General features: G+C 36.4%; 4 protein-coding genes and 1 pseudogene across 6 annotated transcripts; 2 read left to right on the top strand and 3 right to left on the bottom strand.

Annotated features, from left to right (window-relative positions):
* The first annotated feature begins 334 nt into the window (after positions 1-334).
* Positions 335-4,668, top strand: ccdc125 (coiled-coil domain containing 125). Of its 2 annotated transcripts, none has more exons than XM_026211720.1 (12): positions 335-458; positions 686-1,001; positions 1,417-1,475; positions 1,636-1,722; positions 1,810-1,887; positions 1,994-2,079; positions 2,349-2,431; positions 2,518-2,630; positions 2,710-2,817; positions 2,969-3,119; positions 4,162-4,274; positions 4,370-4,668. In XM_026211720.1, exons 2-12 carry the CDS (start codon positions 716-718, stop codon positions 4,664-4,666), a joined length of 1,461 nt encoding a protein of 486 aa, XP_026067505.1. In that variant the 5' UTR covers positions 335-458; positions 686-715; the 3' UTR covers positions 4,667-4,668. The 2 variants fall into 2 exon arrangements, with proteins under 2 accessions (XP_026067505.1, XP_026067506.1); XM_026211721.1 differs by having other exon boundaries at positions 381-458; positions 707-1,001.
* A 1,002-nt stretch (positions 4,669-5,670) lies between these two features.
* Positions 5,671-8,352, top strand: fam151b (family with sequence similarity 151 member B). Of its 2 annotated transcripts, none has more exons than XM_026211715.1 (6): positions 5,671-5,865; positions 5,966-6,091; positions 6,223-6,382; positions 6,529-6,746; positions 7,175-7,310; positions 7,862-8,352. In XM_026211715.1, the coding sequence occupies exons 1-6, from the start codon at positions 5,760-5,762 to the stop codon at positions 8,010-8,012; spliced, it is 897 nt and encodes a 298-aa protein (XP_026067500.1). In that variant the 5' UTR covers positions 5,671-5,759; the 3' UTR covers positions 8,013-8,352. The 2 variants fall into 2 exon arrangements, with proteins under 2 accessions (XP_026067500.1, XP_026067501.1); XM_026211716.1 differs by having other exon boundaries at positions 5,724-5,865; positions 6,234-6,382.
* Positions 8,353-8,441: 89 nt separating this feature from the next.
* On the bottom strand, positions 8,442-16,098 carry ankrd34bb (ankyrin repeat domain 34Bb). The gene is made up of 3 exons (XM_026211714.1): positions 15,509-16,098; positions 12,324-12,602; positions 8,442-10,997 (listed from the first exon to the last, which is right to left on the bottom strand). The coding sequence occupies exons 2-3, from the start codon at positions 12,524-12,526 to the stop codon at positions 9,545-9,547; spliced, it is 1,656 nt and encodes a 551-aa protein (XP_026067499.1). The 5' UTR covers positions 12,527-12,602; positions 15,509-16,098; the 3' UTR covers positions 8,442-9,544.
* A 1,256-nt stretch (positions 16,099-17,354) lies between these two features.
* Positions 17,355-20,822, bottom strand: LOC113049399 (dihydrofolate reductase). The gene is made up of 6 exons (XM_026211713.1): positions 20,643-20,822; positions 20,194-20,243; positions 19,997-20,102; positions 19,770-19,896; positions 18,614-18,729; positions 17,355-17,610 (listed from the first exon to the last, which is right to left on the bottom strand). The coding sequence occupies exons 1-6, from the start codon at positions 20,732-20,734 to the stop codon at positions 17,529-17,531; spliced, it is 573 nt and encodes a 190-aa protein (XP_026067498.1). The 5' UTR covers positions 20,735-20,822; the 3' UTR covers positions 17,355-17,528.
* A 246-nt stretch (positions 20,823-21,068) lies between these two features.
* On the bottom strand, positions 21,069-26,019 carry LOC113049398 (uncharacterized; annotated as a pseudogene).
* Between the last annotated feature and the right edge of the window lie 107 nt (positions 26,020-26,126).

Below are 26,126 nucleotides of genomic sequence, written 5' to 3'. Positions count from 1 at the left end.
TATTTATTTGTTCATTAAATCTCTGAATCCATATTTGTTACTGTTGCTGGGGGGCTGAAGATACAGCAGGGAGTCAGTGGAAAGGTATTTGTTAGGTGTCTAAATGTGGTTACATTTGTATACAATATATTGCTATTTTTTATTCAGTTTTCTATAGCTACGATGGTTAATTTTTTTTTTTTTTTTTTTACAGTTCATCTATACTTGTTCTATTTTACTGGTCGTAAATGTGGAAACTCAAAATGGGAAAGGAAAATGCTAGTAGCTTGTATGAATGATTTTCATGAAGGTTATTTTTGCTACGATCTATCGTGTGCACTTCTGAAACAAAGCACCTCTAGGATCAGACACGCCCCTTTACTAGTTTCACTTCGTCACAAACTCAGCGGAAAGTCTTGAAGTGGAATTTAGCCGTAGTCCTTTTTAACGAAATACGACCCCTCAAGGTTCCCGTAAAGGTTTGTAATGGTTGTATTTTTATTGTCTAACTCTATTGTTCTAACTTTCGAGGAACGATAAAAGTTTTGTATTGCGTTGACCTCCACTAAGCTACACAGAAAGTATGCAGCTCCATGTCTTCTGTTTTGACTGTCAAACATGATATTTACATAGACTTCAGTTTTAATGTCTTTAATAAGGCGTAGTGCTTAACATAACTGATAGCCTATACTTTTTTGTCTCTCAGACTTTTTTTCCCCCTTTTAAGTTGATTGTGATGCAAGGTGAGGGTTTATGCCCTCAGTGCCCCACAGAAGATGACATGAGAGAGGGGGATCTAGGTGATGGCTTGGGGGCCAGATCCAGAGCACATTATGACCATCTCCCACAAATGAAGAGTAAGGGAAAGTTTCTGGGCTTCCTTTCTCAGTCAAGACCCATTACAGGGAGCAGCGAAAGAAACAATGGACCCTTCTCTTGGACGTCATGCAGAGCCATGTATGCTATTTTTAGAGAAGAACTGGAAGCTGAACGAGCTGCACGGTGGGAGAAAAGACAGTCGGGTTAGTCTCCTGGACCAGTATCTAAAATCATTTAAACCCTACATACCTCTTAGAATCTTTATTGGACATAGAGAAGACTAAGCTATACTGTACAGAGCTATACTGATATATATATATATATGTATATATAAAGTGAGTCATGTTTGAAAGTTATTGATAACTTCCTGGTAATGTCTAACCAAGGGGGGTTTTCTGTGCATGCTCTGTTGATTTGCAGTATTTGGTGAAGTCAACACCTGCTGTTTCTTATCAGGGAGGGAACTTTGTGTACTCCCTTGAGCAATTCTGTACTTAAACAAATATTCAACAATAGCCATTTGAGAACCACACTACTACCAGGATATGATGTGTTGGCAAACCAGTGAAACCACAAAAAAGTGTCTTATTTTTTGCATCTAACTGCGTTCTGTTTTAGAAAGCTCTTCTGAGGACACAAGTGAAGACCTGCAGAGAAGACTACAGGAGGTCACAGAGGTAAACTTACTAATGAGACTTTCCAACAAAATGTTGTCAAAATGTTGTAGAAGACAAGCTGAAGAAAAGTAGCACCCCTGTGAGTTTGTGAATGGAGTAAAGAAAAGATATACATCTTCACATATGAACATGCCTCATGTAAATCTTCGCTCCATATCAGGAAGTGGAGCTGTTACGCACAGAACTGGAGGTCACTCATCGCCACCTGGAGGGAAAACATGAAGCTCTTAGGATCTTGCAAGGACAGGTATTTGAAAATATTTTAATGATTTATATAACTATTAGGTCATTTTTTAAGTGGTTTAAAGCCCTGTGCTACATTTCGTCCCTTAAGGCAATCTTGGACAAAGCAACGTGTCATACTAAAATGTTGCTTCAGAAGAGTGAAGAGCGGAACAAGGCCCTAGAAAAGGTGTTCTACTCAAACAATAACTAAACTGCTTTTAATAATTTTTAATGCAGGCATTTTCCTACCAAATATGATATATTTTTTTTTTTTTAATTTCCTTTCCACACAGGAGGTCAATGCACTGCAATGGGAGATCACTTTCAACCAGGTGCAGTTCAAGAATGTGGAAAACTCATGGAGTTTAAAGTATGAGAGGTATACCCATGCAAAAATACACTTTTAAAGTTGAATCAAAAACGACAGTCTTCTCTCTGCTGATTTGCCACTATTTAATTCCTACTAAAAGCTCAATGTGAAATGCAATCCGCAACCATTTTTGATAAAAAAAAGTCTGTTTTTAATAACATTCCTAATAAGACTCAAGCTATACATTGAGGGTCTTGTGTATATAAATGTCATCGGTTTTAAATTCATGTCACCTTTAAAAATGCCCACGTCACTGGTTGATGTCTATACCACTTCAGGGTGTTGGCAGAAAATGAAGCCCTAAAGAAAGCACTAGAGGAGAAAATGAGAGAGCATCAGGAGCAAAGGACAGAGAATGCTTGTAAGTCACTTCATATTTCTTGCAATTATTTCAAGACCCAATTCCTGGTTTGTTTCCAGTGCATCATTTTGCATGTTGTGTCTTAGCTCTGAGCCAAAAATGTCTGGAGCTCCTGTCTATGCTCAGTGCTAAAGAAAGAAGGGACTACCAGAGGACCCAGCCTCCATGCAGCCTGAGAACAGACGGTTCGTCGCTAGAGGTAATGTTGATTTGAATTGTAGTCTAGGTTAAACAGCTTTGTTCTGGACTAAACAGCTCTCTGTCTTCTTATCTCTCAGCTGGCAGTGTATGGGGCATGTCAGTGTAACTCTAATGGCGGCGAGCCGTGCTCTTGTGCTAGAAGTGCTTATGCAAGTCGCAAACAGGTTCTCCAGCTCAAGCAAGAGGTGCTTGTCTTGTATTTGTCAATACTTCTGTTCCATTACCTTGCAAATTAACCCTCCTTTTCAGTCAATACATGTATTAAATCCATTACAGCGCTGGATTTGCTCATTTGTCTTTGAGGGTCTTGTAACACAATGCATTTGTCTGCATTAGCTGGAGGAGCAGCAGAAGAGGAAAGAGGAGGCTTATGTCATGATGGATGCTTTCCGCATCGCCTTTGAGCAGCAGTTAAGGAGAGTTGGTGAGAACGTGCTCCGGCAGGCTGAGACTGACAGACAGCCACATTACCAAAGGCATGAAAGAGGTAAAGCTTTCATTAAAACTGTCCACAGAAATTTCCAAAAAGCATGTAAAATCAGCAATAAAATCTGACTAAAATTATATTGTAAATTGGCTCAAGTTAGGGCCTTGTGTTATTTTAGTATAATTTATATAAGTTACCCTGGACTACAAAACCATGTATAAGTCACATGGGTATATTTGTAGCAATAGCCAAAAATAAATTTTATGGGTCAAAATTATTGGTCTTTCTTTTATGCCAAAAATCATTAAGGAAAGATCATGTTCTGTGAAGATATTTAGTAAATACTGTAAATATAAAAACTTAATTTTTGATTAGTAATATCCATTGCTAAGGACTTCATTTGTACAATTTTAAAGGTGATTTTCTCAATATCAGGGACACATTGTTGTCTCACAGTGTATTCGAACCCGCGTCTCTCACACCAAAGGCATGTGTCTTATCCACTGGCCAACACCACCCATATATTTTTATTTATTTATATATTTTTATTTATATATATAAATAAATAAAAAATATATAAATAAATAAATAATAATAATAATAATAATATATATATATATATATATATATATATATATATATATATATATATATAATGTCATATATATGACATTAGCAGATTTAATTTTTATTTTATGTTTTAGTTATAGTTCAAGTATTTGTTTTATGTAATGTTTTAGTTATAGTTTTTATTTATTTCCAGGAATTTTGGTAATCTTATCTAATATAAATCTGATATTTAATATTATCTAATATTTATATAATATACTAAGCTTTTTTTATATTTCATAAAATGTTTGAATAGGTTTAGTTTATGATAAAAGACCTGAATCAATCAATCAAATCAAATTAAATCAAATAAGAAAAAAAATGAATGCATATTCTGGACTTCAAACAGAAAGTACATTAACCAATAAGACCCCTGGCTCATTTCTACTGTCTATTTCTACTGGTCTGTCTTTTCCTTGTACTCTCTCTGGTAGACACCATTACTGCTGTGTGGCACAATGCTGTCATTTTACAATTTCTTTTTTTTTCAAAGGGAAGCAAGGGTCTCTCAGTGTAAGTGAGAGGCTGAAGAAATTTCTGCCCACAACAAGCGAAGGAAAGATATCGGCCGATTCAAATGAAACACTGCATATGCTGCTTGATCTGGTCAGTAAACTTTTAATTATGGCCTATGTTCAAAAGTTGTATATATTTTTCTTTATAATTTCACTATACATTTTGAGGTTGTCTTCCCTCTCCAGTTAAATGACAAAGAGGAAGCTTTGGCACATCAGAGGAAGGTGAGCTACATGTTGGCGCGAAACACTGAAGATCTGGAAAAGCGTCTCCAGATGCAGCTAGAGGAGCTGGGCCTCTCACACAAAGACCGTAAAACAAAAACAGAGGCTCCTGAGGAGAGTGAGTGGAGCAGAGGAAGAGACTGTAGATGCTCTGCTGACAGCTGTGGATCACAGCCTCTCTCTGTTCCTGACAGCCCTGCAGCTCATGATGAGCAGCTCTCCACTGAAATTAAAGAAACTGACAATAAAGATGTTTAAAAAAACAAGAAAAGAATGAAGTTTCATGTTGTATTATTTCAATGTTTTCAGATATTTTCTGCCATTATCTAGGTCCTAGGATGAACCAGAACATCAGGTAACCCTGAATAACCTAGAATAACGGAACTTAAAATACAAAAATTCTAACCAGTTGATAGGATCTAATACGCATAATGCACAGCTAAATAGATTATAAAATTAAATCCGCCCTCAACTATGCATCAAAAGCCAACATGTAAAAAAATTTAAGCTGAATGACAGTGCTAACGAAAACGATGTGTCACCAATCTCCATTTAATTTTTATCTCTACAGCTTCACAACAGTTCTGTAATGCTAAATGTTGCTAGATGCTAGATGTTGTAAATTTTATCTTTTAATTTTACATTATATACCTTTTCCAACAGTTTATGCTTGCAAATTAGTTTTTTAGAAATTAAAAGTGCCCATGACTACATTTCTTTACAAAACGAAAAACTGAAATCATGGTTTACACAGAGAATGGGAATACATGTTAGAGCTGTCAAATGAATCGCATCCAAAATAAAAGTTTTTGTTAACATTTTATATATATATATATATATATATATATATATATATATATATATATATATATATATATATATACACAAATGCTTGTATATATTTCAGTAAAATATTTTATTTTTATATTAAATATATTTATTTGTAATATGAATTATATGAATATAGCTAGACGTAAATACATGTAAATATTCTCAAAATATATACTGTTTGTGTGTATTTATATATGCATATATTATCCAAACAAAAACTTTTATTATGGATGCGATTAATCGTTTGACAGCACTAGGCCTACTTTTTTACTTTCCATTTAATGTTTTTTTTTTTTTTTTTTGCAACATTTGTCAGCGTTATTTTCATCGTTATTAATAACGGTATCATTACTATTCATATTAACCAAATCTTTGACTGGCATTGTACTTTTTTGTGAAGTGAAAGAGAGAAATACTGAATAACTACATATCCCATAATGCTTCGTGCTGCCGGTTTAGGAAGTTAGAAGGCGTAATGTAGACGTTATTTTCGAAAAAAGTATATTACTCATAACAATATATGGGGTTAGTTAAACATAAATGGTATCGTTTTATCTTATGTACAACAGTTATCGCATCTTTTGTCGTTTGCTACCTCAAACTACACTCGCTGTCAAACTCCAAAGGTAAGAAAGCTAACTTGCTAGCTGTCCAAACAAATACTATCAATGCATTGTTCCACATGAAAAAGAATCAGTGTAAATTAGTATGTTGCACATTTCGTAGGACCAATGAGAGCACATACACTGGAATATTTCCTCAACAAGGGGACGATACAAAGAAAAGATGCTGCTGATATCGAGTGGTATCATGCAGCAAACAGTAAGAGCAAACTCACAGAGGCTCTACGAGGTGAGTACAAACATGAAGAAGCATTTGCTTTGCAACTACAGTACCCTTTCGTTTTTCTTACGACCATATCATGATCGAGCTTAAGAAATAATGTGTTACATGATGATGCTTTCTCTTTATTCTTCATTGAGGTTCTGCACAGATGATCGAAGCAGATGTACTTCTCAGGGCTCAAGATCCAAAAGTGCCTATTATGGCTCACCCACCTGATAATGACAGTGATATAACTCTGCAGGACTGGCTTAAAGAAGTTGTGAGATCAGACAAGGGAATAAAATTGGATTTCAAAAGGTGGCTGGTTATTATTATTATTATTCTATATTCTTAAATAATGTTGACACTAGTCATATGGTTTGTTTAGATTGATTTCTGCCACACTGTCCTTGCTGCTAATGAATGACTGACAGATCAGCATTGATTTGCATTTTGATCCACAGTCTCGCTGCTGTATCCCCATCCATGATTCTACTGGAAGAGGTCCGAGATCAGCTGCAGGGACCCGTGTGGATCAATGCTGATATTCTCCCTGGCCCTAGAGGCACAGCCACCCCTCTGGACCCCCATCTGTTTTTACAGGAAGTAGCACAAAAATCAGAAAATGATGTTCTCTCTTTAGGTTGGACCACTGGATGGGACGTAGATGGAGACAATCCCGGTAAGAATGTCACTACACTAAGTTGTGTATTTATTGGCAATCAGAAGTGAGCTATATATAAGTCTGTGGTCAGTAAGATGTAAAGAAAGTGAGAGGTTTATTCAGAAAGGATGCATTAAGTTGATCAAAAGTGAATGTAAAGGCATTTCAGGAATAAAAATAAAAGATTTTAAAATAAATATTTAAACAGACAATAGTTTTAGAAAATTTAAATGTTGTAGTAATCTTTATGAAGAAACTTTTTTCAAAAACATTTTAAAATCTTCTGAATGTTGTTATTAGCATCTATTTGTTCTGTCCTTGTATGAAATAAAAGTACTTTTATTTTTTGCCCCCAGCCTTTTGATTTTACTTACCTTGGTGTATTCCAGCCTTATTATTCAGACCTTGATTATTATTTGCTGTGTTTGTGTTGTTTTGGAAAATAGGTTATAGCTGGGAGATGATTCATCAGATGGAAGAATTATGCAGATCCCTAAAGCAACCAGTCACATTTCCAGTCCGAGCAGCTCTCCTTCCCATGTCCTTCCCACAGTTCCAGTGGCTCTTGACGCAGTCAGACCGGTGAGAAAATCTCCATTAATCAGTCTATTTAAATGTATGTCCATATTTACTATTATAGAGTCTATTAAGCCACATATCTGTGTGAAGGAGCCTTTTTATTACCTCGGCGATTGATTTGTGTTATATAGGCAAGAAGGACACAATCAAGTTCATTGCTGGATAATTTGGTTCTGTCTTATCCATTACAGTTGTTTGTGACTGGAATAGAAACTCATTGCTTTACTGGAGGTCAGTTCTGAGGTATTAGAGGATGTGAAGGGCAGGCTTAAGCCTCCTCTACAGAGATAGTGCTGCTCTTCAAAAGTTGTTTTAAAGGTGCTTGCCTTTAATGGGAAGTATGCTCTTTATTTGTACCATAAAAGAGCATCAATAGGAATTCTTTAATGACAATGTTATTTGTGCTTTGGATTATTTGAATTTTTTTTAATAAGATGCCAAATTTAAAAGACCATTCATACATGTTTATTCAGTGGTGAAGTTGATTTGTTTTCTGCCTTAATGTCAGCCTTGTAAATGAGATTCTGTTTAACATCTCACCTTCTATCTCTCAGATACAGCCTGACTGTATGGACAGGCAAACATGATGTTCTTACAGTGGAGGATCTGTTACTCTACAGGCAAAACTTCAGCAAAACCAGGATTTACTATGATCTGTTAGAATCTCAGATCAAACAGTTTAAAGGACTACCTGGCTACACCTGAAAAGCAAATATTCACTTACTGATGTTGTTTTTAAAATGTAAAATAGCAATAAAACACAATCTATAAGTAATGTAACAAAACATCAGTGTGAACACACTAATCACGGTTTGGAATAGTGCATAAATATGTGAACTGGGATTCATTTATTAATATGTACTCTGTATTTGAGTCATACAATAAGGTTTACACATGCATTTCATTGGTTGTCATGCTTAATTACCCACTAATGTACAAAGAGACACAGATACAACTCCCAGTGAAATTTTATATTTTTGTAATTTATGTTTGCATTCTGTAACATTTTGTATCCACAAATGTACAATAAATTTATGGAAAAATGTTTATGCCTCTAACGTTCATCGCAGTTTTCAATTTTGGGGTTGGTAAGATTTTTTTTACAGTTATTATTACAGTTTAAAATGGTCATTTATCCCGGTAATGGCAAAGCTGAACCTTCAGCTATCAATACTCAGATTTCAGTATCACACCATCCGTCCGAAAACAGGCGTACTTGATAAATAGAAAGATTAGAAGAACAGATATATGCACACAAAAAAGTGAAAGTGCTATTTCTTAAATTAGAACTTTTATTTTTGCAGAAAATATGTTCTCAACATGTGTAACTGCATGCAGAATAAAGTGCATACTGTACAACACATATATATGCAAGAAAGTGAAAGCAATGTTTTATACTGAATTTATTTACAGTCAATGGATAAATATATGTGACAATATTTTCTTGTTTTGCTAATTCTAAGACACTGCAGACATGAATCAGGTTTAAAGAGGAAGCAGTGCCTTAAATAGCAATAAAATGTCAATTTTCTAATTCGGTACACTAATGAGTGAGATCACAAAGAACAGAAGTAAAGTGCAGTAAAGTTTACAATTGATCAAAACAAACATGTTCCCTTTGTTCAGTCTGGAAAGTGCATAAAGATAGGTGGATGAGATGTATAAATCGTATTTCTAACATGTATTCTCTTGTACATGTATTCCTACACGACGCTTTCCCTATCCATTTTTCAAATCATCTCAAGAAATATCTGCGTCCACACAAAACCGACACAAAACAATGTAGTATACTTGTCAGACCAGCATGTAGCACTGTAATTCTGCCACAAAGATACAATAAAAACAAAGAGGACTTGGACTATGCGCATAAATATTGTGTGCGGTATACAAACGAACATGGAACAATACATTTATAAATGTGGGTTAATGTTAATTAATTAAAAGACAATCGTTCAGTGTTTGTTCATGTTTTTGTTGACGTAACGGTGTCTGACTAGCGGTGAGATGTGTGCTGATATTATCGTTTCAGAAAGTATACAGATTGGCTGTATACACGAAAATGCAAGGGTGGCGTTTTCAGATTTATCCACTATGGGACCCGGTTTCAAAAAAATATCGGTTTCACTCTCTGAAAATGGCGCATTCATCTAGACGAAATGTCTTTATGATAAAAAAAGATGCGTATATGGCTAAATGCATCTCCGTGTTGACGGGGCCTTAGTATTCCTTTGGGGTTTTTACTGACCAAAGATCTCCTCAAAATTGACCAGCTGCTTGATCTGTTCGGTTTGCATGGAGTGTCGTCTTATCAGACTCTTCTTATTCTTGTGATCTTTAGGATGGCTTGGGGCACAGGGCACAAAATGCCTAGATCCAGAAACAATGGGTGTAGTTCCTGCCAGAGGCTTGCTTACACTGTTCAGGCCAATACTGGTATTGACTTTAATATCTGGAATGGGTGCATGTGGATTGAGAGGTGGCAGATAACCAGGCCGGGTCTGTGAGATATGATCTAGGAGCAGGGCTCCGGATCCCCTCCGCTCCAGCATGGCTGGGCTCCTCCTCTGAACGAGACTCTCCAGAGACTCTCTGGATCCAGAGAGAGTGGAGGAGCGGCTGGTAACAAGCTTGCGTTTCTCTGTCCCCCCGGTTCCTCCTCCTCCAGTCTTCCCGAGGTCCTCAGAGGGTTGGCTTCCAAATTGAGGCAACTGAGAGTCAGAACTGTAGTGGTCCATTCCAATATTGCGCCGGCGAAACACGTTGCGTAGGCTTGAAACGGCCAGGTTGGGAAGACAGTCTGGGTTCCGGTCCACAGGGGCAGCATCTGAGATGGATGTCTGTTTGAGGTTCTGATGTGAGGAAGAGTGTGGTAGCAACTCACCATCATAAGACATCTTTCTACTGAGCCATTTCTGTTCTTTTGTTAGTTCTCTCTCAGCTTCAGATGTTGTCTCAAAGGCTCTAAACAGACCAGTAGAGTCCTTGACGTCGATGCTTTGGTGCCGAGCTACTGTCGCTCTCAGTGGAGGTCTGCAACCATTGTAACCAAAAGAGAGCTCTTCTTCAGGAGTGATATCTAGAAGCTCCTCGGTTAAGGATGAGGACTTACTTTGCTGCAGGAGCAGAGATGGAGGGATCTTCAGCCAGGGTTCAGAGTGAAGCCTCTGTAGATGCAAAAGCTTTGCCACACTAGCTGCTTGCAGAGGGCTTGAATCTAGAGTCGGTGATACTTGCTTGGATGTGGACAGTGTTGATGTGGATCCCAGGGTGTCTGATTTGTTATTGGTGGATGGTGAGATAAGAGGGGTACAGAATTTAATTTCAGAAGGACACATACATGACGCAGCAGCACAGTGCAAACGGTCCTCAAGATTTGGAGGAGGTGGTACGTTCAGATACTGCTTGGTCATTTGTCTTCCGGACGGTAGTTTGTCTGTTGTAATGATGATAACTTCTTTGCCCTTGGCCTTGCAGGCGTCCAGTAGTACTCTCAGTGCATCCTTGTCTCCAGCATTAACCGCATAGACCAGGGCGGAGGAACCAGTGTGATCCTCCAAACTAGGGTCAGCTCCACTGGAGAGCAGAAGCGACAGCACCTCATCGCCTGCCCGCTCTATGCAGGCATGCATTAGGGCGGTCTTACCAGACTTATCCTGAATGTTGGGGTCCGCACCATTTTCAAGAAGATACCTGTTGAGAAGATTGATTCATCAGAGTGAAATCATAAATGAATCGATCAGTGATATATCAGAGTATCCATGACAAAGAAAAAAAAAATCTTGTGAACTGAAGAAAAATCTTGGCAGCGCGTCACCACGCAACTCTCCCGGACAATCGGAAATGGGCAAAAAGGCGGGAGCTGGGTGCTGAAGCGACGCCCACCTAGCTTGACAGCGGTGACAGCAGCGGCAATCCACCTGTCACTCAAGTGGCCACGCCCTTAATAATGCAGAACTTTAAGGCTAAATATAATTTAAACGGATGAGTTATAAAAAAATTCACCCCCCTCACTGTTGTCATGAAGGGCAAAATTAGCTATTTAGACCAAATCATTTTTTTGCACCAGGCTTTAAACATGTTATTTTCTTTTGCAGCCAGCCTCAAGCGGCCAGTCGGTGAATTACAGTTTTAGTCACTTCCTTATTGGCTTCACGAGAAGCGCGAGGTTGCCGCTCTGTGTAAACACACACACAAAAATTATGTTACACTATATTTCTAAAGTTTGGAGTCTCCTGCATTTATTTTTCTAAATTAAGTAAAATAGTGATATTTTAAATTCTAATAACATCTTACAAGAACCATTTTCAGCATTCTTTAGATGAATACAAAGTTTAAATGAGCAGCATTTATTTAAAATCTTTTGTAGCATTACAAATGTCTTTACTATATATTTTTTTAGCAACTGAAAGCATTAATGCTAAACTAAATACAAATTAATTTTAGAGTATTGTTTTAGTTTATATACCTTAAAATCTATAAAAAATCTTACAGTAATGCATCTTTAATGGAAAAACTTTTCCATTTTTTTTCAAATTTTTCCAAATTTTGAAAAACATTTGTAGTATAAAATAATTATTGTCATTGACACATATTCATGCAGGCTTGTAGTAAAGCAATCTTTTTAAATATTTATTTTCTAAGAAATAAAAATAAGTTTATGCCAAACTACTTAATAAGATTTCTTTTCTCTCTCTCTCTCTCTCTCTCTCTCTCTCTCTCTCTCTCTCTCTCTCTCTCTCTCTCTATATATATATATATATATTTTATACACACACACACATATATATATATATATATATATATATATATATATATATATATATATATATATATATAATTAGATTTTTTTCTTAATTATTTTATTTTAGGACACTCATCTCACCCTGATTTTTCACTTGATGCCCCCTTCAAATAATAAAATAAATTTCATTTTAGAAATTAATACACGCTCATTATACAAGAGTAATATATTTGATGGCACAATCAGCTGGTATGATTAACTTACAGTAGACCCACCTGATGATCTTGGGTTTTGGCACACTCTGAGCATCGGCATGGTGGCTTTTACAGGCCACCATCAGTGGAGTTTCTCCTCTCTCATTACTCTCATTAATGTAAGCCCCTCCTTCCAGCAGTAGACGAGTCAACCTTAGACGGCACAGATACACTGCTTTAAGCAAAGAGTTTCCGTCCGTCCGCACCTCTGTCGAGTCCTCCATGATTTAAGTGGTGAGACCGTTGAGAGGCTAATGTCGCGTCGGCTCAGTGGATCATAGGAGCTGATTTCTTCTTTGACTTCATTCAGGAAAGAAAAGGAGAGCACTCTGAATTAGAACCACAGTTTCTCAAGGTTTTTACTTAAGTGTCTGCTTTTTATCTGATTCATTGCGCATCAAAGCAAACCTGATAACTCTTTGACATTGAAATGTTCTTTCCCTCTTTGCCTCAGAAAAATATGCTAGAGAGGCTTCCTACACTAATCTAGGGTCTCTTGCCTTTCACCATTCATCTAGTTGGCACTTGACAAGAAGACATAAGAAAGCTGAATTAGTTATCTAATCCCCTTTACATAAAATGTAATTACTCCCCTTTTATATTATTTTAATTTTCGCTGAAAATTTCTGTTCCCAACATGCAATTAGGCAACATATATGAAGCAATATTCTGGGTTTAAAACAAGTTAAGCTAAATCAACAGCAATTTGGGAATATATATATCTTTTTAAAGGAGATTAAAAAAATGTGGTTTTATAGTTACCCTGCTAAAAAAGAAAGAAAGAAAAAGAAACAGCTGGAAGACCAGGTGGCCATACAGCTAAAACCAGTTTGCTTTAATAATAATAATAATAATAATAATAAATCCCATTGTTCCCATTTTAAGTGCATTGCTGTAAACTAAATGTTTGCTATTTAACAGAAAAAGGTCAGAGACAGAGACACATGAAAGTTATGATGCTGTCACAAGCTTAATTTACTGTACTTTCAAATTAGCGGGTGTTATATAAGTGCTGTATTTAACATGTTAGCCTGCGCCAGACATGCACACTCTGTTCTTGTAAGAGCAATAGTTTTTCAGTAAGTTGAAATTCAATAGCTTGAGGCAGTCTGTATTTGCCTCGTTGAATGATGGCATTCCTTTATGCAGTCTATTGTGTGTGTGGCCTTGTTCTCTTAACTCAGAGCGCAGTCGCAGTGCACTCTTTATTTAACAAAGAGCAAGCGCGAGACTGCCTCAGTCAGGTTTATAAATGTGTATTCACTAGAGTTGAGGTAAGATGAATAAGAGGATGAATCTTTTTGTGTCCTCCAATAAAAATAAAAAGGATGAAAATCTGGGCTGACGCTTTAACTGCAGCTTTTCTTGGAAGTGGAGGCTGCATGTGACAATGCTAAATGAGAGATTGCGTCAGCGCATTGGATTTCAATACCTTTATGTTCCTAAATTTAATATTAGCCTTATGGGATAGTTCACCCAAAAATGAAATTTTAATGTTTATCTGCTTACCCCCAGGCCATCCAAGATGTAGGTGACTTTGATTCTTCAGTAGAACACAAAGATTTTTCACTCAAACCAGTCTTCAATGAATCATGGCTTTTGAGAGTAACAAAAAAAAAAAAAAAAAAACATACACAAACAGAACTAAATTAAACCCTGATGCTTGTGATAATACGTTGATGTGCAAAGACACAAAACGATTGGTCTGTGCAAGAAACCGTACAGTATTTATAGTGTTTTCCCCCTCTGATTTACTGCAATGTCTAAACTGTCCTGAGCGCCTTCTCAACTGCCGTATGTTTTTTATGTGTATGCTGTGTATGTTTTGTTTTTACTCTCTAAGACGTGATTCCCATTCACTTCCATTGCTTTTCGAATCAAGTTGTGCAGACATGCCAAAGTCCTGATTGGTCTGTTACAAGCACACTGCCTGATGCCTGCAGGACATTTCGGTTCAAGCTGCTAATTCCTAGAGCTCCCCGGGCTGGCATTTAAAACCTCTGCTTTATGTGCCATTCCCCTAGTCTTCAATCGCCCTTGGGAACAGAGAGAATTTTTAATGACAGGCCTCTCTCTCTCTCTGTCGCTGCCTCGTGCTAAAAAGCATGGAGCAAATGAGGCCCAAAACAGACGAGGGTGGTGATTGTTGCAGTGGCGGTGCTGAAGTGGAGCACCAAACAGACCACTTCACGCACCTGTATGCATCTGTGATTCATGCCAGATCACGCAATACTTAATTCTCCTCGCTAATGGTGGGGTGATTTTGTCCCTCTCAAAACACCTGCAGGGAAAATGAAAACCCACTCTCTGTGACATCAACTGATAACGGAATAAGAATAGTTTTTTTGTATGTCTTGATTAATGAGGGTAATGAAAGCTTTCTCACTGCGCTTTCAAGGTTCGCCAGGATCAGGAGAATAAATTATAAGCCTCCTCAGTTGATACGAAGATAGATTTCCATGACCATAAAACACATTTATATGCTAAACATTGAAAGCAGAAAGCGGAAGTTCCTTTACTTTTCTGTCTTTTTCAGTTCATTTGGAAAATTATTTATTTGCATGGACCAAGTATTTAAATTTGACCATTTAAAAAAAATTATTAAAATAAATGATGTTATATATAAATTACAAACATATATTTTTATAATTAATAATTTTATTTTAAACAAAGAAATATTTTAACTAAACTAAAATGAACTTTACTTAAATTCATATTACATGCAGACATATGTATATGTATATATATATATTATATACACACACACACACACACATGAAAAAGTACAGTACAAGTTAAGCTTGTGACAGCATCATAACCTTCATGTGCCTCTGTCCTTTTTCTGTGAAAAAAATATATAAATATATATATATATAGTTGTAAAATTAAGTTTTAAAAAAACCTAACATTTATGTGGGAAAATCATGTTTAAAACTGCCATTTGGCTTATTTTTCCAAATAGAGCAGAGGTCAAATCTAATGAAAAACTCTATTCACTCACATCATAAAGTCTTGCACAGATTTGCATCAAAAAACAAGACCAGCAGCTTCTCGAAACTATATATATATATATATATATATATATATATATATATATATATATATGAATAGAATCTTTAATAACAAAAGTTAAAATGCATAAAAATGTAAAGTTGCTTATTTCATTTGAAAAAAGTATTCTTAAGGAGATGAGATTAGATCCTTACCTCTTTTAAACCAGTTGCAGTTCTAGTTTTCCAATAGCTTCCTGTGGCATGTCATCTTTGTAATAGACGAGTAATCCAGGGGTGACAATAAAGCTGGAGCTTGAAGTGGGAGATGAACATGTGCAGATGTGCACTCACTGAGGGTGAATGAAAGAGTGGCACAGATAGAGAGAGACGGAGAGAACAAGTGCCTGTGCTCTCATGTCTGGAAACAAGCTACCAACCTCAACACAGACCAAGTCCCTGTGTATCAGGAGGACAGTCAAGCTTAATAGAGCAAGGTGACGCCAGTCCCTACACATCCAGCGTCAGTAAGCGATTGCTCTATTATTCTCACATTGCGAAAGAGGGGTATTGAAGTCATATGCTGAGGTTGTGCGCAGATTCTCATTTGTTTCTAACTCTGATGTCAACACTCTCACATGATCGTGACTCCTATGGAGCAGTTACATCATGATGACACAACTGTCTCGCCTTTGAGGCAGCAGTTCAGCTCCTGAGGGATGTGCAGGGCGTGTATTGATCCATTTGAGTGATGCAGTCACTATATATAAGCCTGTTACGATGGCACTATAGAAAAGGACAATAATAAGGCTCCTAATGGAATAATAATGGACAAAAAGTTGCTAATTTAAAAAAGAAAAAAAAAAAAAAAAAAAAAATCTGCAAATCCACTGGTGTCCTTTACCTTTTGATCTGAAAAATCAACTCGCTTGCATAAAATAATTAAAATGCAAACACTTCTCAACTCTCTAGGTACTGTTTGTACCCTGAAAATAAATCCAAGTGCTACTTAAGGTGCATGTGCAAGGTAATTGGAATTCCAGTCAGGTTTATTTCAGCCTGGTCGTAAACATTCGTAGTACATTAGGCTGACATACCCGAAACCAATCAGCTTAAAAAGGTTTTGCCTGATTGCGGCATTTGGCTTTTTAAAACAGGGGTCATGAAGGAGTTTGTGTGGGTGAGAGAGAAAGTGCTTGTATTGTGACCCGTCTCTAAACTATATGACAACCTTTGTCAATCAGCCAGGCTGACATCATGCATATTCATGAGAGCTGTCAGATCTTCGGCTGGCTTAAGAGCAGACACTTCAGTTGCTATTGGATATGGAGATGAGCAGGTCGTCTTTTGCAGTTGGCAAGATGAAGAATAATTAACTGGATAACAGATGTGGAAAGGAAAATCTATTATCAAAATTAGGTATATTGTTTCCTGAATATTTGATATTATTATCCAGGAACTAAACCCGATACTAATACAATAAGATTATGGTAGTGACAGTGGAAAAACTGTATTTTTTATGCATATATATAAAATAAAATAAATCATTTCGAAAAGGCTCCAAATAAGCGGAGATCTAGTGGTCAGCACTCTAGCAACATGTTGAGTTGTTGTGCTCATGGGAGACTGGATCCTATCAATTACCCCCTTTTACCCACCCATCTGTCTTCTCATGATTTCTGTCTACTTTCCACTTTCTATATGTGACCCTGGACCACAAAACCAGGGTTTTGTGTCAATTTTTTTAAATATGGATTTATACATCATCTGAAAGCTAAATAAATAAGCTTTCCATTGATTGGTTTATTATGATATGACGATATTTGGTCGAGATACAACTATTTGAATATCTGTAATCTGAGGATGCAAAGTCATATCAAAATACTGAGAAAAATTGCCTTTGAATTTGTCCAAATTAATTCTTAGCAATGCATTTTACTAATCAAAAATTAAGTTTTAATATATTTATACTAGGAAACTTACTAAATATCTTCATGGAACATGATCTTTACTTAATATACTAATGATTCTCGGCATAAAAGAACAATTTTGACCCATAGAATCATGTTTAATTTTTATTACGAAGGAAAGTGGACAGGAAAATGTGGCAAACAAGTGGAGAGAAAAAAAAAGGTGATGAGGGTTTAAAAACAGGTCTCCCATAAAAATATCCGAGCACTCGCACTACCCGGCCAGACCACTTCTCCAACCTTAGCAACATGCTTAAAGGATCTTCTTAATGGTCAGTGCTCTCATATACTTCAAATACATACTGAACACCATTCTCCTCCTGCAAGCCCGTGGGTACACCCGGGAATCTGACCCGAAGGAAACGAGAGAGAAACAGAAAGAACAAAAAGACATTACCCACACATTTCTATGGACTGATCTTACAAACACACATTTCAACTAAGAGCACAAGAAAATTTCACCCAATACAGACACATACACAATTACATGCTTGTGCTTTCATAAACTTCCATCCACTTTAGACTTGTATAGATTCTTGTTCACTGTGCCAATTAACTCTTAAATGAATTTGAGAACACAAATAACAAAATCCATTTTGCTCTGTGTCAAATGAAGTGGCAGTGATGAACCTGTGTCGACATTCTGTGTACATTTAACTTCTCTTTAAATGCTTATTTTGTGCCTGAGAGATGTGACATTTTGTGCGGCCCACCTTTGATGCTAGATGCCAATTTTACATAACAAGAGAGCTTTTTCTCCTCATTAATGTAACTCTTCACTTCACTCTGGATACACAACACAACACAGCATATGTCTGTTCCAGTGCCAGTAAATCCATTAATCCCACTTTATTCAAGGACATAACCAGACAAATATTCCCAAACATACATACAAAAAAGGTGAAGAGTTTTAGCCTTGGCAAATGGCCCTTTGAAGTTTAACCAGAAACTGAAGTATTAATATCAATCCTACAAATCATGTTATGAAATAGTTCAATAATTTGGGGTTGGTACCTTATTTTTCTCTTAGGTTTTGAAAGAGGTATCTTATGGTCACCAAGGCTGTATTTATTTGATTTCAATTTGCACAATAAACATTTATTAGCATCAATGTTCACAATTGTTGTGCTGCATAATATTTTGTAGTAACAGTAATAGTTTTTTAGGATCCTTTGATTAATAGAAAGGTCAAAACCACAGCATTTATTTGAGAGAGAAATCATTTGTAATATTATTAATGTTTTCACTGTAACTTTAATCCAGCTAAGCAGCTGGCTTCAGGAACTGCAATGCTAAACTCTCTTCACATAGACATTCATGTAAGCATAGAAACAACTGTATAAGCACTCACTCGGGCAAGAGCTTGTACTTGTCCATGTTAATGTCAGGTATGAATGTGTCACAGTCAAACTGCTTGAGGACCCTTGTTACAAAAAGACGCCTAGGACCAGAGCTCTCCATCACCTCCTGAAGAACACAGTACAACATTCACAAAGTGATCACGGTGTACAAGATATTAACAGAATGAGGAGGAAGGAGTATGAAGGAAGGGAGTCTTTTGTACATTTTGCCTTGAGGCAGTTTCCATAACAACTGATTATACAAAGATCTGACTAAACTGAGATACAACTGATGTATAGGTGGGTGTATCATTTATATTGTTGCACGCATATAAGTGGTGAAACAGCCCATTTTACCAACAAACGAGGAACCACAAACCACAATGCAAAAACAATACAATTAATTTCTAATAATTTGTATGATTGTATGATGTGTCTTAAATTTTAAAACTATGTTGCAAAAATATATATTTTAATGTATTCAGATATAAATAAATGGATAATGTGCATTCAAACACATTAAACTGATCAAAAGCCATACAATATTGTGTGTGTGTGTGTGTCTGCGTATATAAATATTTATATATGTTAGTGAGGTCAAACAATTAATTGAATCCAAAAATTTTATTGTTTACATAATGTGTGTGTATGGTGTATATTTATTATGTATATATATATATATATATAAATACACACAGACACACACACACACACACACACACGTATATATTAAAGAAAAATATGTTAAGTTTATAAAATACTTATATATTATATAAATTATATGAATATAAATATATACATGTAAATATTTACAAAATATATGCTGTATGTGTGTATTTATAAGTATAAATAATAAAATGTACACAATACACACACACATATATATATATATATACATATACATATATATATATACACACATACACACACACATATAAATATATATATATATATATATATATATATATATATATATATATATATATATATATATATATATATATATATATATATATATATATAGTAACATACTAGGAGAGCCTAGTAAAAAAAAAAGAGAGATTTAAATAAGTTATAAGAGATTTAATGCATATTCAACTTAGGTTTATACTTTTATCCCATTTCTCTAAATTTCTCAATATGACAGGTTTGCATAATTTTACCAACCTTGTACAGAGCGCTTCCGCCAATTATCCAAACCTGGTCCACTTGTTTTTCAAGCTCACTGCTGTCTAACAGATGGAGAGCTGAACTGAAGTCTGAAGCAAGGTAGTGAGCTCCCTCTGGGGTTGTTCTGTGTAGTGAGTGATAGAAACAGGCACATTACTTTTATAAAGGAGAGTGATTTAATACCAGATGAAATAAAAACCCTGTAAACATTAAATGAGGATTACTTGAGCTCTCTGCTGAGAACAATGTTGATCCTGTTCTTTAGAGGTCTGTTTGCTGCAGGAATAGAGAACCAAGTCTTTCTGCCCATCAGGACCACATTCTTTTTACCTGTCAAATGACACATAATATATGATTTGGTTTAAGATTTTAATAAATTCTGAACAAACAAATAAAATATGAAAATATTAAGACACTTTACCCTCAACTAAAGGGGTCATGGTCATCTTCTGAAAGTGCTTGAACTCATTACTAAAAAGATATGAAAAGATAAGAATCAAAACGAATGGTTGGGATACTTGAAAAAGTTTAGGAATATGTTTTTGTGTGGGTTTTGCTCTTGTGGGCAAATGTGCTGAATGTCGTTATTTACCAATGGACTATAGGACAAAGGTCAAGCTTTTAACTTAAGAACTGTAATCATAAAATGTTCGCTCTTAAGTTAACTCAACGTTACAACTTCAGATGCTTTTACTTTATTCATTTGTCAATAATCATTTAATTTGCACAAACGTTACAACTTCTAGCTGTTGCGAAAAACAGAACTCGTGACACAGGGCACTAGAAATCTATAAACACCTCTTCTGTTATTGAACCAATATATCAGAACATTAACGTTAGCTGGAGATTTAGCAACAAGCACGAGCTCACCTTAGTCTTATTGGATGCCATGGCAGATTTCCATTTTTCCCTATTCCCATGTCTGGACAAACAGCTACAATACAGTTGAGTATTCGAGACATAACTGGCCTGAAAGTAATAAACAAATAACACTTTAGCTAGCACGAACGCTCTGCCTCCCGCCAGCGAATTTACGAATAAATTGTACGTCAGACGCTTGGTTCATGAATATTAATTACGTTGTGGGACGCCGATGAGTTGATTTGCTCTAGGAATAAGTTCGCGCTAGTAAACTGGCCAATCAGCATAATATTATTGTAAAGGCTTCGCGCCATAGTAAAAGGAGCCAATGAAGAAAGAGTGCAGTACACAAACAGAAAGCAGCGTTTAGATCAAATTTCAGTGTATAAAATCAGTAGTGGATGGACAAATATATATAAAAAACAACAATACATCTGTAGAGAGTACAAGATTTATTTATACATGTATCATTATTATCGTTTCCTAAATAACAATTTATTGTACTAACACTTTTACCAGAAACATTAAAACCTCAGATGGTTTAAAGGTTGTGATAAAATAGAATAAAAAAAAATAAAGTGTTAACATTTTTTTTTACAAAAATTAAATTTACTTGCTCTTATCCTGGGACTTTTGCATGGAAACATCAGTCATTCTGATATAAAGTGCATAACACTTTTTTTCTGTCAAAACAAAAACTTTACAAAGTGTGTCTTGGACAGCTGGGTCATCTTTAAAAAAAGTGCCTTAAGGTTTCCAAGTTCCAACATACAGATTGTTTGTGGTAAACATAATTCTACATTTCAAAGGCCATGTGGATATACTGATAGAAAATTACAAAGGACAATTTATAAATCGGATTATGCCAAATATCAGCACCAAATATATGTTCTAGTAATATCATATATCAATTTCATAAATACATAATTACATTACATTTATATTTCTTCTGTAATTCTAGGCAACTGTGAAAGACAAAAATATAAATCAACAAAATCACATTGTGACAACTAATTTTTAATCTTAGCATGGCCTTTTCTTTCCCCAGCTCATGCCCATGTTATTTGCAGCATATGGCGCCGCCTTTTAGCTTTGCATTGTAACTTTGTGATATTGCTCAAAGTCAATGCCCAGCAGCCACTCAAATCCAAATGAGACAAGCGTCTACAAGTGTTTACAATATGTATTATGGTCTCCATAGAGACATCTGAGCGGTTCAGGCTAGCAGATCTGAGGCAGTGCAGTGGGGGACTATCTAGGGCTCCGAGAGGTTTGGCCCGATGATTCAGGACAAGTTTGAACACAGGGTCCAGTCGACAGGGAACAGCAATTAGTGAGAGCTTCTGAAGGAGTGAAGCGCCTCTAAGAAGTGCCCACAGCAACTCCCTTCAGAGACCTCCAACACAATGCAGGCTTCAGATGTTGTTCATCCAGGGAAAAACTGTTGGGAAAAAAGACAGATAACAGAAACCAGGAGATTCGATTGTAATGGGAAAGTGCATCAGCATACAATTTTTCAAGAATGACTACTTTTGACTTACTTTAGTGTTAAAGAGCGGAGGTGTGGAATGCATGGCAGATTAGAAAGAAGGCCTTCGTCTTCATCTTCCTCCTCCTCCTCATCCTCTCCATTCAGATTATCCCTGGGTGGGTCTAAATGAACAGTGAGAGTAGTGAGTCTGGGACAGGCATGAATGAGCTCCAGAAGAGGAATATGTCCATCAGCTTTGATGCCTTCCAAGGTGAGTGAAAGCAGATGTGAGCCTGTGGCTTTAAGTGCAGGAACCAGTTCGGACAGAAGACCAGCAAACTGTAGAGAAAGACATCTTAGCTGTCCAGAGAACCTACCAAGTCCTCTGGCTAAAACTGCTGCCTGTTCAAAGCTGTCAACATTATCATCCACATTGCTCTGGAGACAGTCCAAAGACAGGACACGCAGTTCAGGGCAGACCTTCCCTACTGCCTCTAAAGTATCCAGAGACAGCCCTTGTACATCCCTGAGAGATGTTGTCACACTATCCCTTCCATTACAAGCTCTATTTCTACATCCCTCTTTTTCACAACCCTCTCCTGAAGTCCTTGTCCATTCATTTATATCAGTACAATCACTAGCCTCTATCTGACTCTCCTCTAACGATAAATACTCATAAATTTTTCCTTCCAAATTAAAACTTTCCTCTCTATCTGGACTCAGTAAAACTGCCGTCTTTCAAATGGTCTTCCTGTGTTCGCTTCGCCCACATGTCTTTGAGAAGTGGCACACCTTCTCGACTAGTGAACTCCTCAGTCCCCTCAAACTGCTTGTTCTGTAAGAGAGCACAAGCCTGTCCCAATCCCTCCACTGCCAACCTCTGAAGACCAGGTAAAGCCAAGCAAGAGAAATGCAACTGCAGCTGCTGCATCTCTCTCATTTTCTGCTAATCCGATATCCAGAGCTAGCAGGCTGCTGATGTTTGCGTTCTTGACAAGGGGTTCTTGGTAGGACAGAGGGAGCAGGCCTGCAGGGGTGAGGACAAGGCACCGGGACACATCCAGGTGTTTCAGTTTGGGGCACTTGCGGCAGACTACTGATATCACTCTCTGATCACACAGGGTTCCAGCCAGGGAGAGGGAACGGAGACGACTTTGGTTGCCCACGAGCTCACACAGCACTGATGCAGATATATTCTGTGCACCACTAAGATCCAGCGACTGAAGATTCTATACAAGAAAGAGACAAAAGAGTGAACATAGGAACAGTGGGAGCTTTGTATGCACTGACAACAGGCAAGACTAACAACATTCAAATGCATATTATTAAAATGTTTGTAAGTCAGCATTTTACTGACATCCCCTTAACATTCTGGTTAACAAATAAAGCATCTCACCTGTTTTCAAAATTAATAACAATAGACAGAAATGTTTCATGAGCACAAAATCAGCTTATTCAAAATATAATGTGACTGAAGACTAGAGTAATATTTTAAAATATTACGATTTAGTTTTTTTTACAAATAAATACAACTTCTGTGATTTTGTATACATACAACTTTTAAACAGTATGTTTACATTTTTATTATATTAATAGTATATTATATTTGACTATTTTCTAATGATTTTATTATTTCATGATTGTTTTATTGTATTATAAGTATTATATTTTTGTTTGTTTGTCACATTCAAAATAACAAATTATGGCTTCCACTGCAAGAAGTGTAACAGTAACAGTATTTTATTTAACCAGGGCTTACCTAAAACAAATTACAATTCTATTATTTTTGCTGCACTGTAGGCAACTGCTAAACTGATGGACATTTGCAAGTAATGGGCAAATCTGGCATTTGCCGGTCTGATATGGTTAACTTTAAATTTAGTTCACTGAAGCCTTACAAGCATGTTTTTTGCAAACGGTGGGCAAATATGAAATATACTAAAGTTAGAAAGGGGTGTGTGTGTGTGTGTGTAACCTGGCAGCGTATCTGGATAAGTGAGCAGAGGTTGGCATTGACAAGGCTACAGGCTGATGTGAGGGACAAACAGCTCAGTTGTGGGAGGAGAAGGAGATGCAAGGCAGCACGTGTCAACAAATTACGCGAGGACAGGATGGACAACAGCTCTTCCAACAACTCACCAGCTAAAAGAGAAACACACAGAGAACACTCACTTATCCACACATGTTCTCAAGGTGTATATTTTCAGTACTCACGTAATGAGCTGAAGGGACCCATGATGTATCTAAAGAAATACTGGTCCATGTATTTTTGGGTATAATCTTTTGCCCACATCTCCTTCATGTTCTCGGCTATGCTTTGAAGACAAAGGCCAATCAGTGTAGATGGTTCGTCCTCATCCTCTGTCCAGTCATTCTTCTGTTTTTTCTTCCTCTGACGTTCTCTCTCTGGTGTGGGCTCAAGTTGCCGGAACAAGGGCATATTTCACCCTGACAGTTACTGATATAGATAAAGACAATGTATGAATTCATCATGACACAAAGCAGAGCGGCCATCAAGAGCCACACCTCACCTTTACAGATCTGTGCTCAATGCATAGTTCTTTTTCAAATAGCTTAAGACTTCTAAATATAGGAGAAAAACCTATTTGAAAATACACGACCAAAATACAGACTGAGGAACTAGTTAAAACAGCAAGTGAACTCTTCTGTCAGCTCGAAATACCAGTGTTATACAACAGTACATGAAGTTAAATAAAACCAAGGCTTTACAGTTTTGTGCTACGTTGTAAAGACATTACCATATTTTCAGTCTAAACACAAGTCTATACATTTGATAGATTCATAAATATATTATTGAGGCTGGAAGAATTTGCAATGTCACTCACATATGAACCACTGTAACGCGGCACCTTTGCTCTAAACGCCCAAACGCTTTCCTCGCTCCAGCAACAGCGTGTATTTCTACAGATTTGTCAGATTTAGAAATTTTGTATGACACTTCAGGGTTATTAGCAGAAAGTATACAATTTATGTTTGTCTTCTTCTTCTTGTACGATTTAATGGCGGTTGACAAGCCAACTTATGGTGAATAACCGCCACCAACTGGACTGAAGGTAGTATTGATAAAAGTTTAAACTAATTTTTAACCCTGTTATCTTCCGATAACTAAGAATTTCTCTCATAATACTCGTCTGTCCCGAGGCACAACTTAAAAGATTTAAGTTTAAATCTTTAAATACTCCTATGTTCCTCAGTTTTAGTTTTTTTTTTAATAACTCCTCTCTTTCTTTAGTACATATACTGCACAATGTAGAAGTACATGCAAAGTGTCTGCTTCACTGCATGTACATAATCCTGCCTTGATGTTTCCAAATTGTGAAAATCATGATTTAAACCAGAATGTTCTATTCGAAGTCGAGTAATAATTATTTCTTCTTTTCTATTGTTAAAGCATATTCTCCCTTTGTCAACTTGTTTTTGGATATTGTAGGTGTCTGCCAGGAAGTTTACTAAAAACTAGGTCATACCAACAGTTTGGAGATCTGATTTGTGCTTTCTTGCAAAGACATTACCTTATTTTCTGTCTAAACACAAGTTCATAAGTTTGTATGGTACATTAATGTACTGTTGAGGCGGTGTAAATGAGAAATCACTGAACTGATTGAAAAAAGTCAAATACATTAAGTAAAGACAGCGTAAACTACCGCTTCCGTGTAGCACGCGCGCCACCTAGTGATCTGAAGATCAATGCACTAATAATCGTTTGATGAAATACACAAAAGAAGGAGGATAAGCAAACTATTGGGATCAAACTTGTTACCGTATTTATTTTCTATTCAGTTATGACAAAAACATTATTATGTTTTTCCCCCTCTCCCTCTAGATACTCTGGCGATGTCTGTTGAACTTTATTTTGATATTTAAATTATACTGTATACAGTAGATGAATAAAATGTTCTTTAAGTATTAAGTACAACTATTAAATTTCATCTCTTGGTTAGGCCTACTGATAAAATACAGCAAATATAGGCTTGTTCATCAAAAAACAACAAACATGTTTT

This window comes from Carassius auratus, chromosome 30 (genome assembly GCF_003368295.1).
Source record: "Carassius auratus strain Wakin chromosome 30, ASM336829v1, whole genome shotgun sequence".
Lineage (NCBI taxonomy): Eukaryota > Metazoa > Chordata > Actinopteri > Cypriniformes > Cyprinidae > Carassius > Carassius auratus.
The sequence above is the reverse complement of the archived record's forward strand: the minus strand, read 5'-3'. Positions and strand labels throughout refer to the sequence as shown.

What these genes read in the sequence shown, in the direction of transcription:
- ankrd34bb (XM_026211714.1), bottom strand. Translation starts at nt 12,526, where the DNA reads ATGGAGGACTCGACAGAGGTGCGGACGGACGGAAACTCTTTGCTTAAA. An exon ending in CCAAAACCCAAGATCATCAG is followed by an intron (nt 10,998 to 12,323) that starts GTGGGTCTACTG and finishes TCTTCTCAACAG; the next exon opens with GTATCTTCTTGAAAATGGTG.
- fam151b (XM_026211715.1), top strand. Translation starts at nt 5,760, where the DNA reads ATGGGGTTAGTTAAACATAAATGGTATCGTTTTATCTTATGTACAACA. An exon ending in CTCGCTGTCAAACTCCAAAG is followed by an intron (nt 5,866 to 5,965) that starts GTAAGAAAGCTA and finishes CACATTTCGTAG; the next exon opens with GACCAATGAGAGCACATACA. An exon ending in CGTAGATGGAGACAATCCCG is followed by an intron (nt 6,747 to 7,174) that starts GTAAGAATGTCA and finishes TTTGGAAAATAG; the next exon opens with GTTATAGCTGGGAGATGATT.
- ccdc125 (XM_026211720.1), top strand. Translation starts at nt 716, where the DNA reads ATGCAAGGTGAGGGTTTATGCCCTCAGTGCCCCACAGAAGATGACATG. An exon ending in GTGGGAGAAAAGACAGTCGG is followed by an intron (nt 1,002 to 1,416) that starts GTTAGTCTCCTG and finishes GTTCTGTTTTAG; the next exon opens with AAAGCTCTTCTGAGGACACA. An exon ending in TTAGGATCTTGCAAGGACAG is followed by an intron (nt 1,723 to 1,809) that starts GTATTTGAAAAT and finishes TCGTCCCTTAAG; the next exon opens with GCAATCTTGGACAAAGCAAC.
- LOC113049399 (XM_026211713.1), bottom strand. Translation starts at nt 20,734, where the DNA reads ATGTCTCGAATACTCAACTGTATTGTAGCTGTTTGTCCAGACATGGGA. An exon ending in TGGCATCCAATAAGACTAAG is followed by an intron (nt 20,244 to 20,642) that starts GTGAGCTCGTGC and finishes ATATCTTTTTAG; the next exon opens with TAATGAGTTCAAGCACTTTC. An exon ending in GCGGAAGCGCTCTGTACAAG is followed by an intron (nt 18,730 to 19,769) that starts GTTGGTAAAATT and finishes TGTGTTCTTCAG; the next exon opens with GAGGTGATGGAGAGCTCTGG.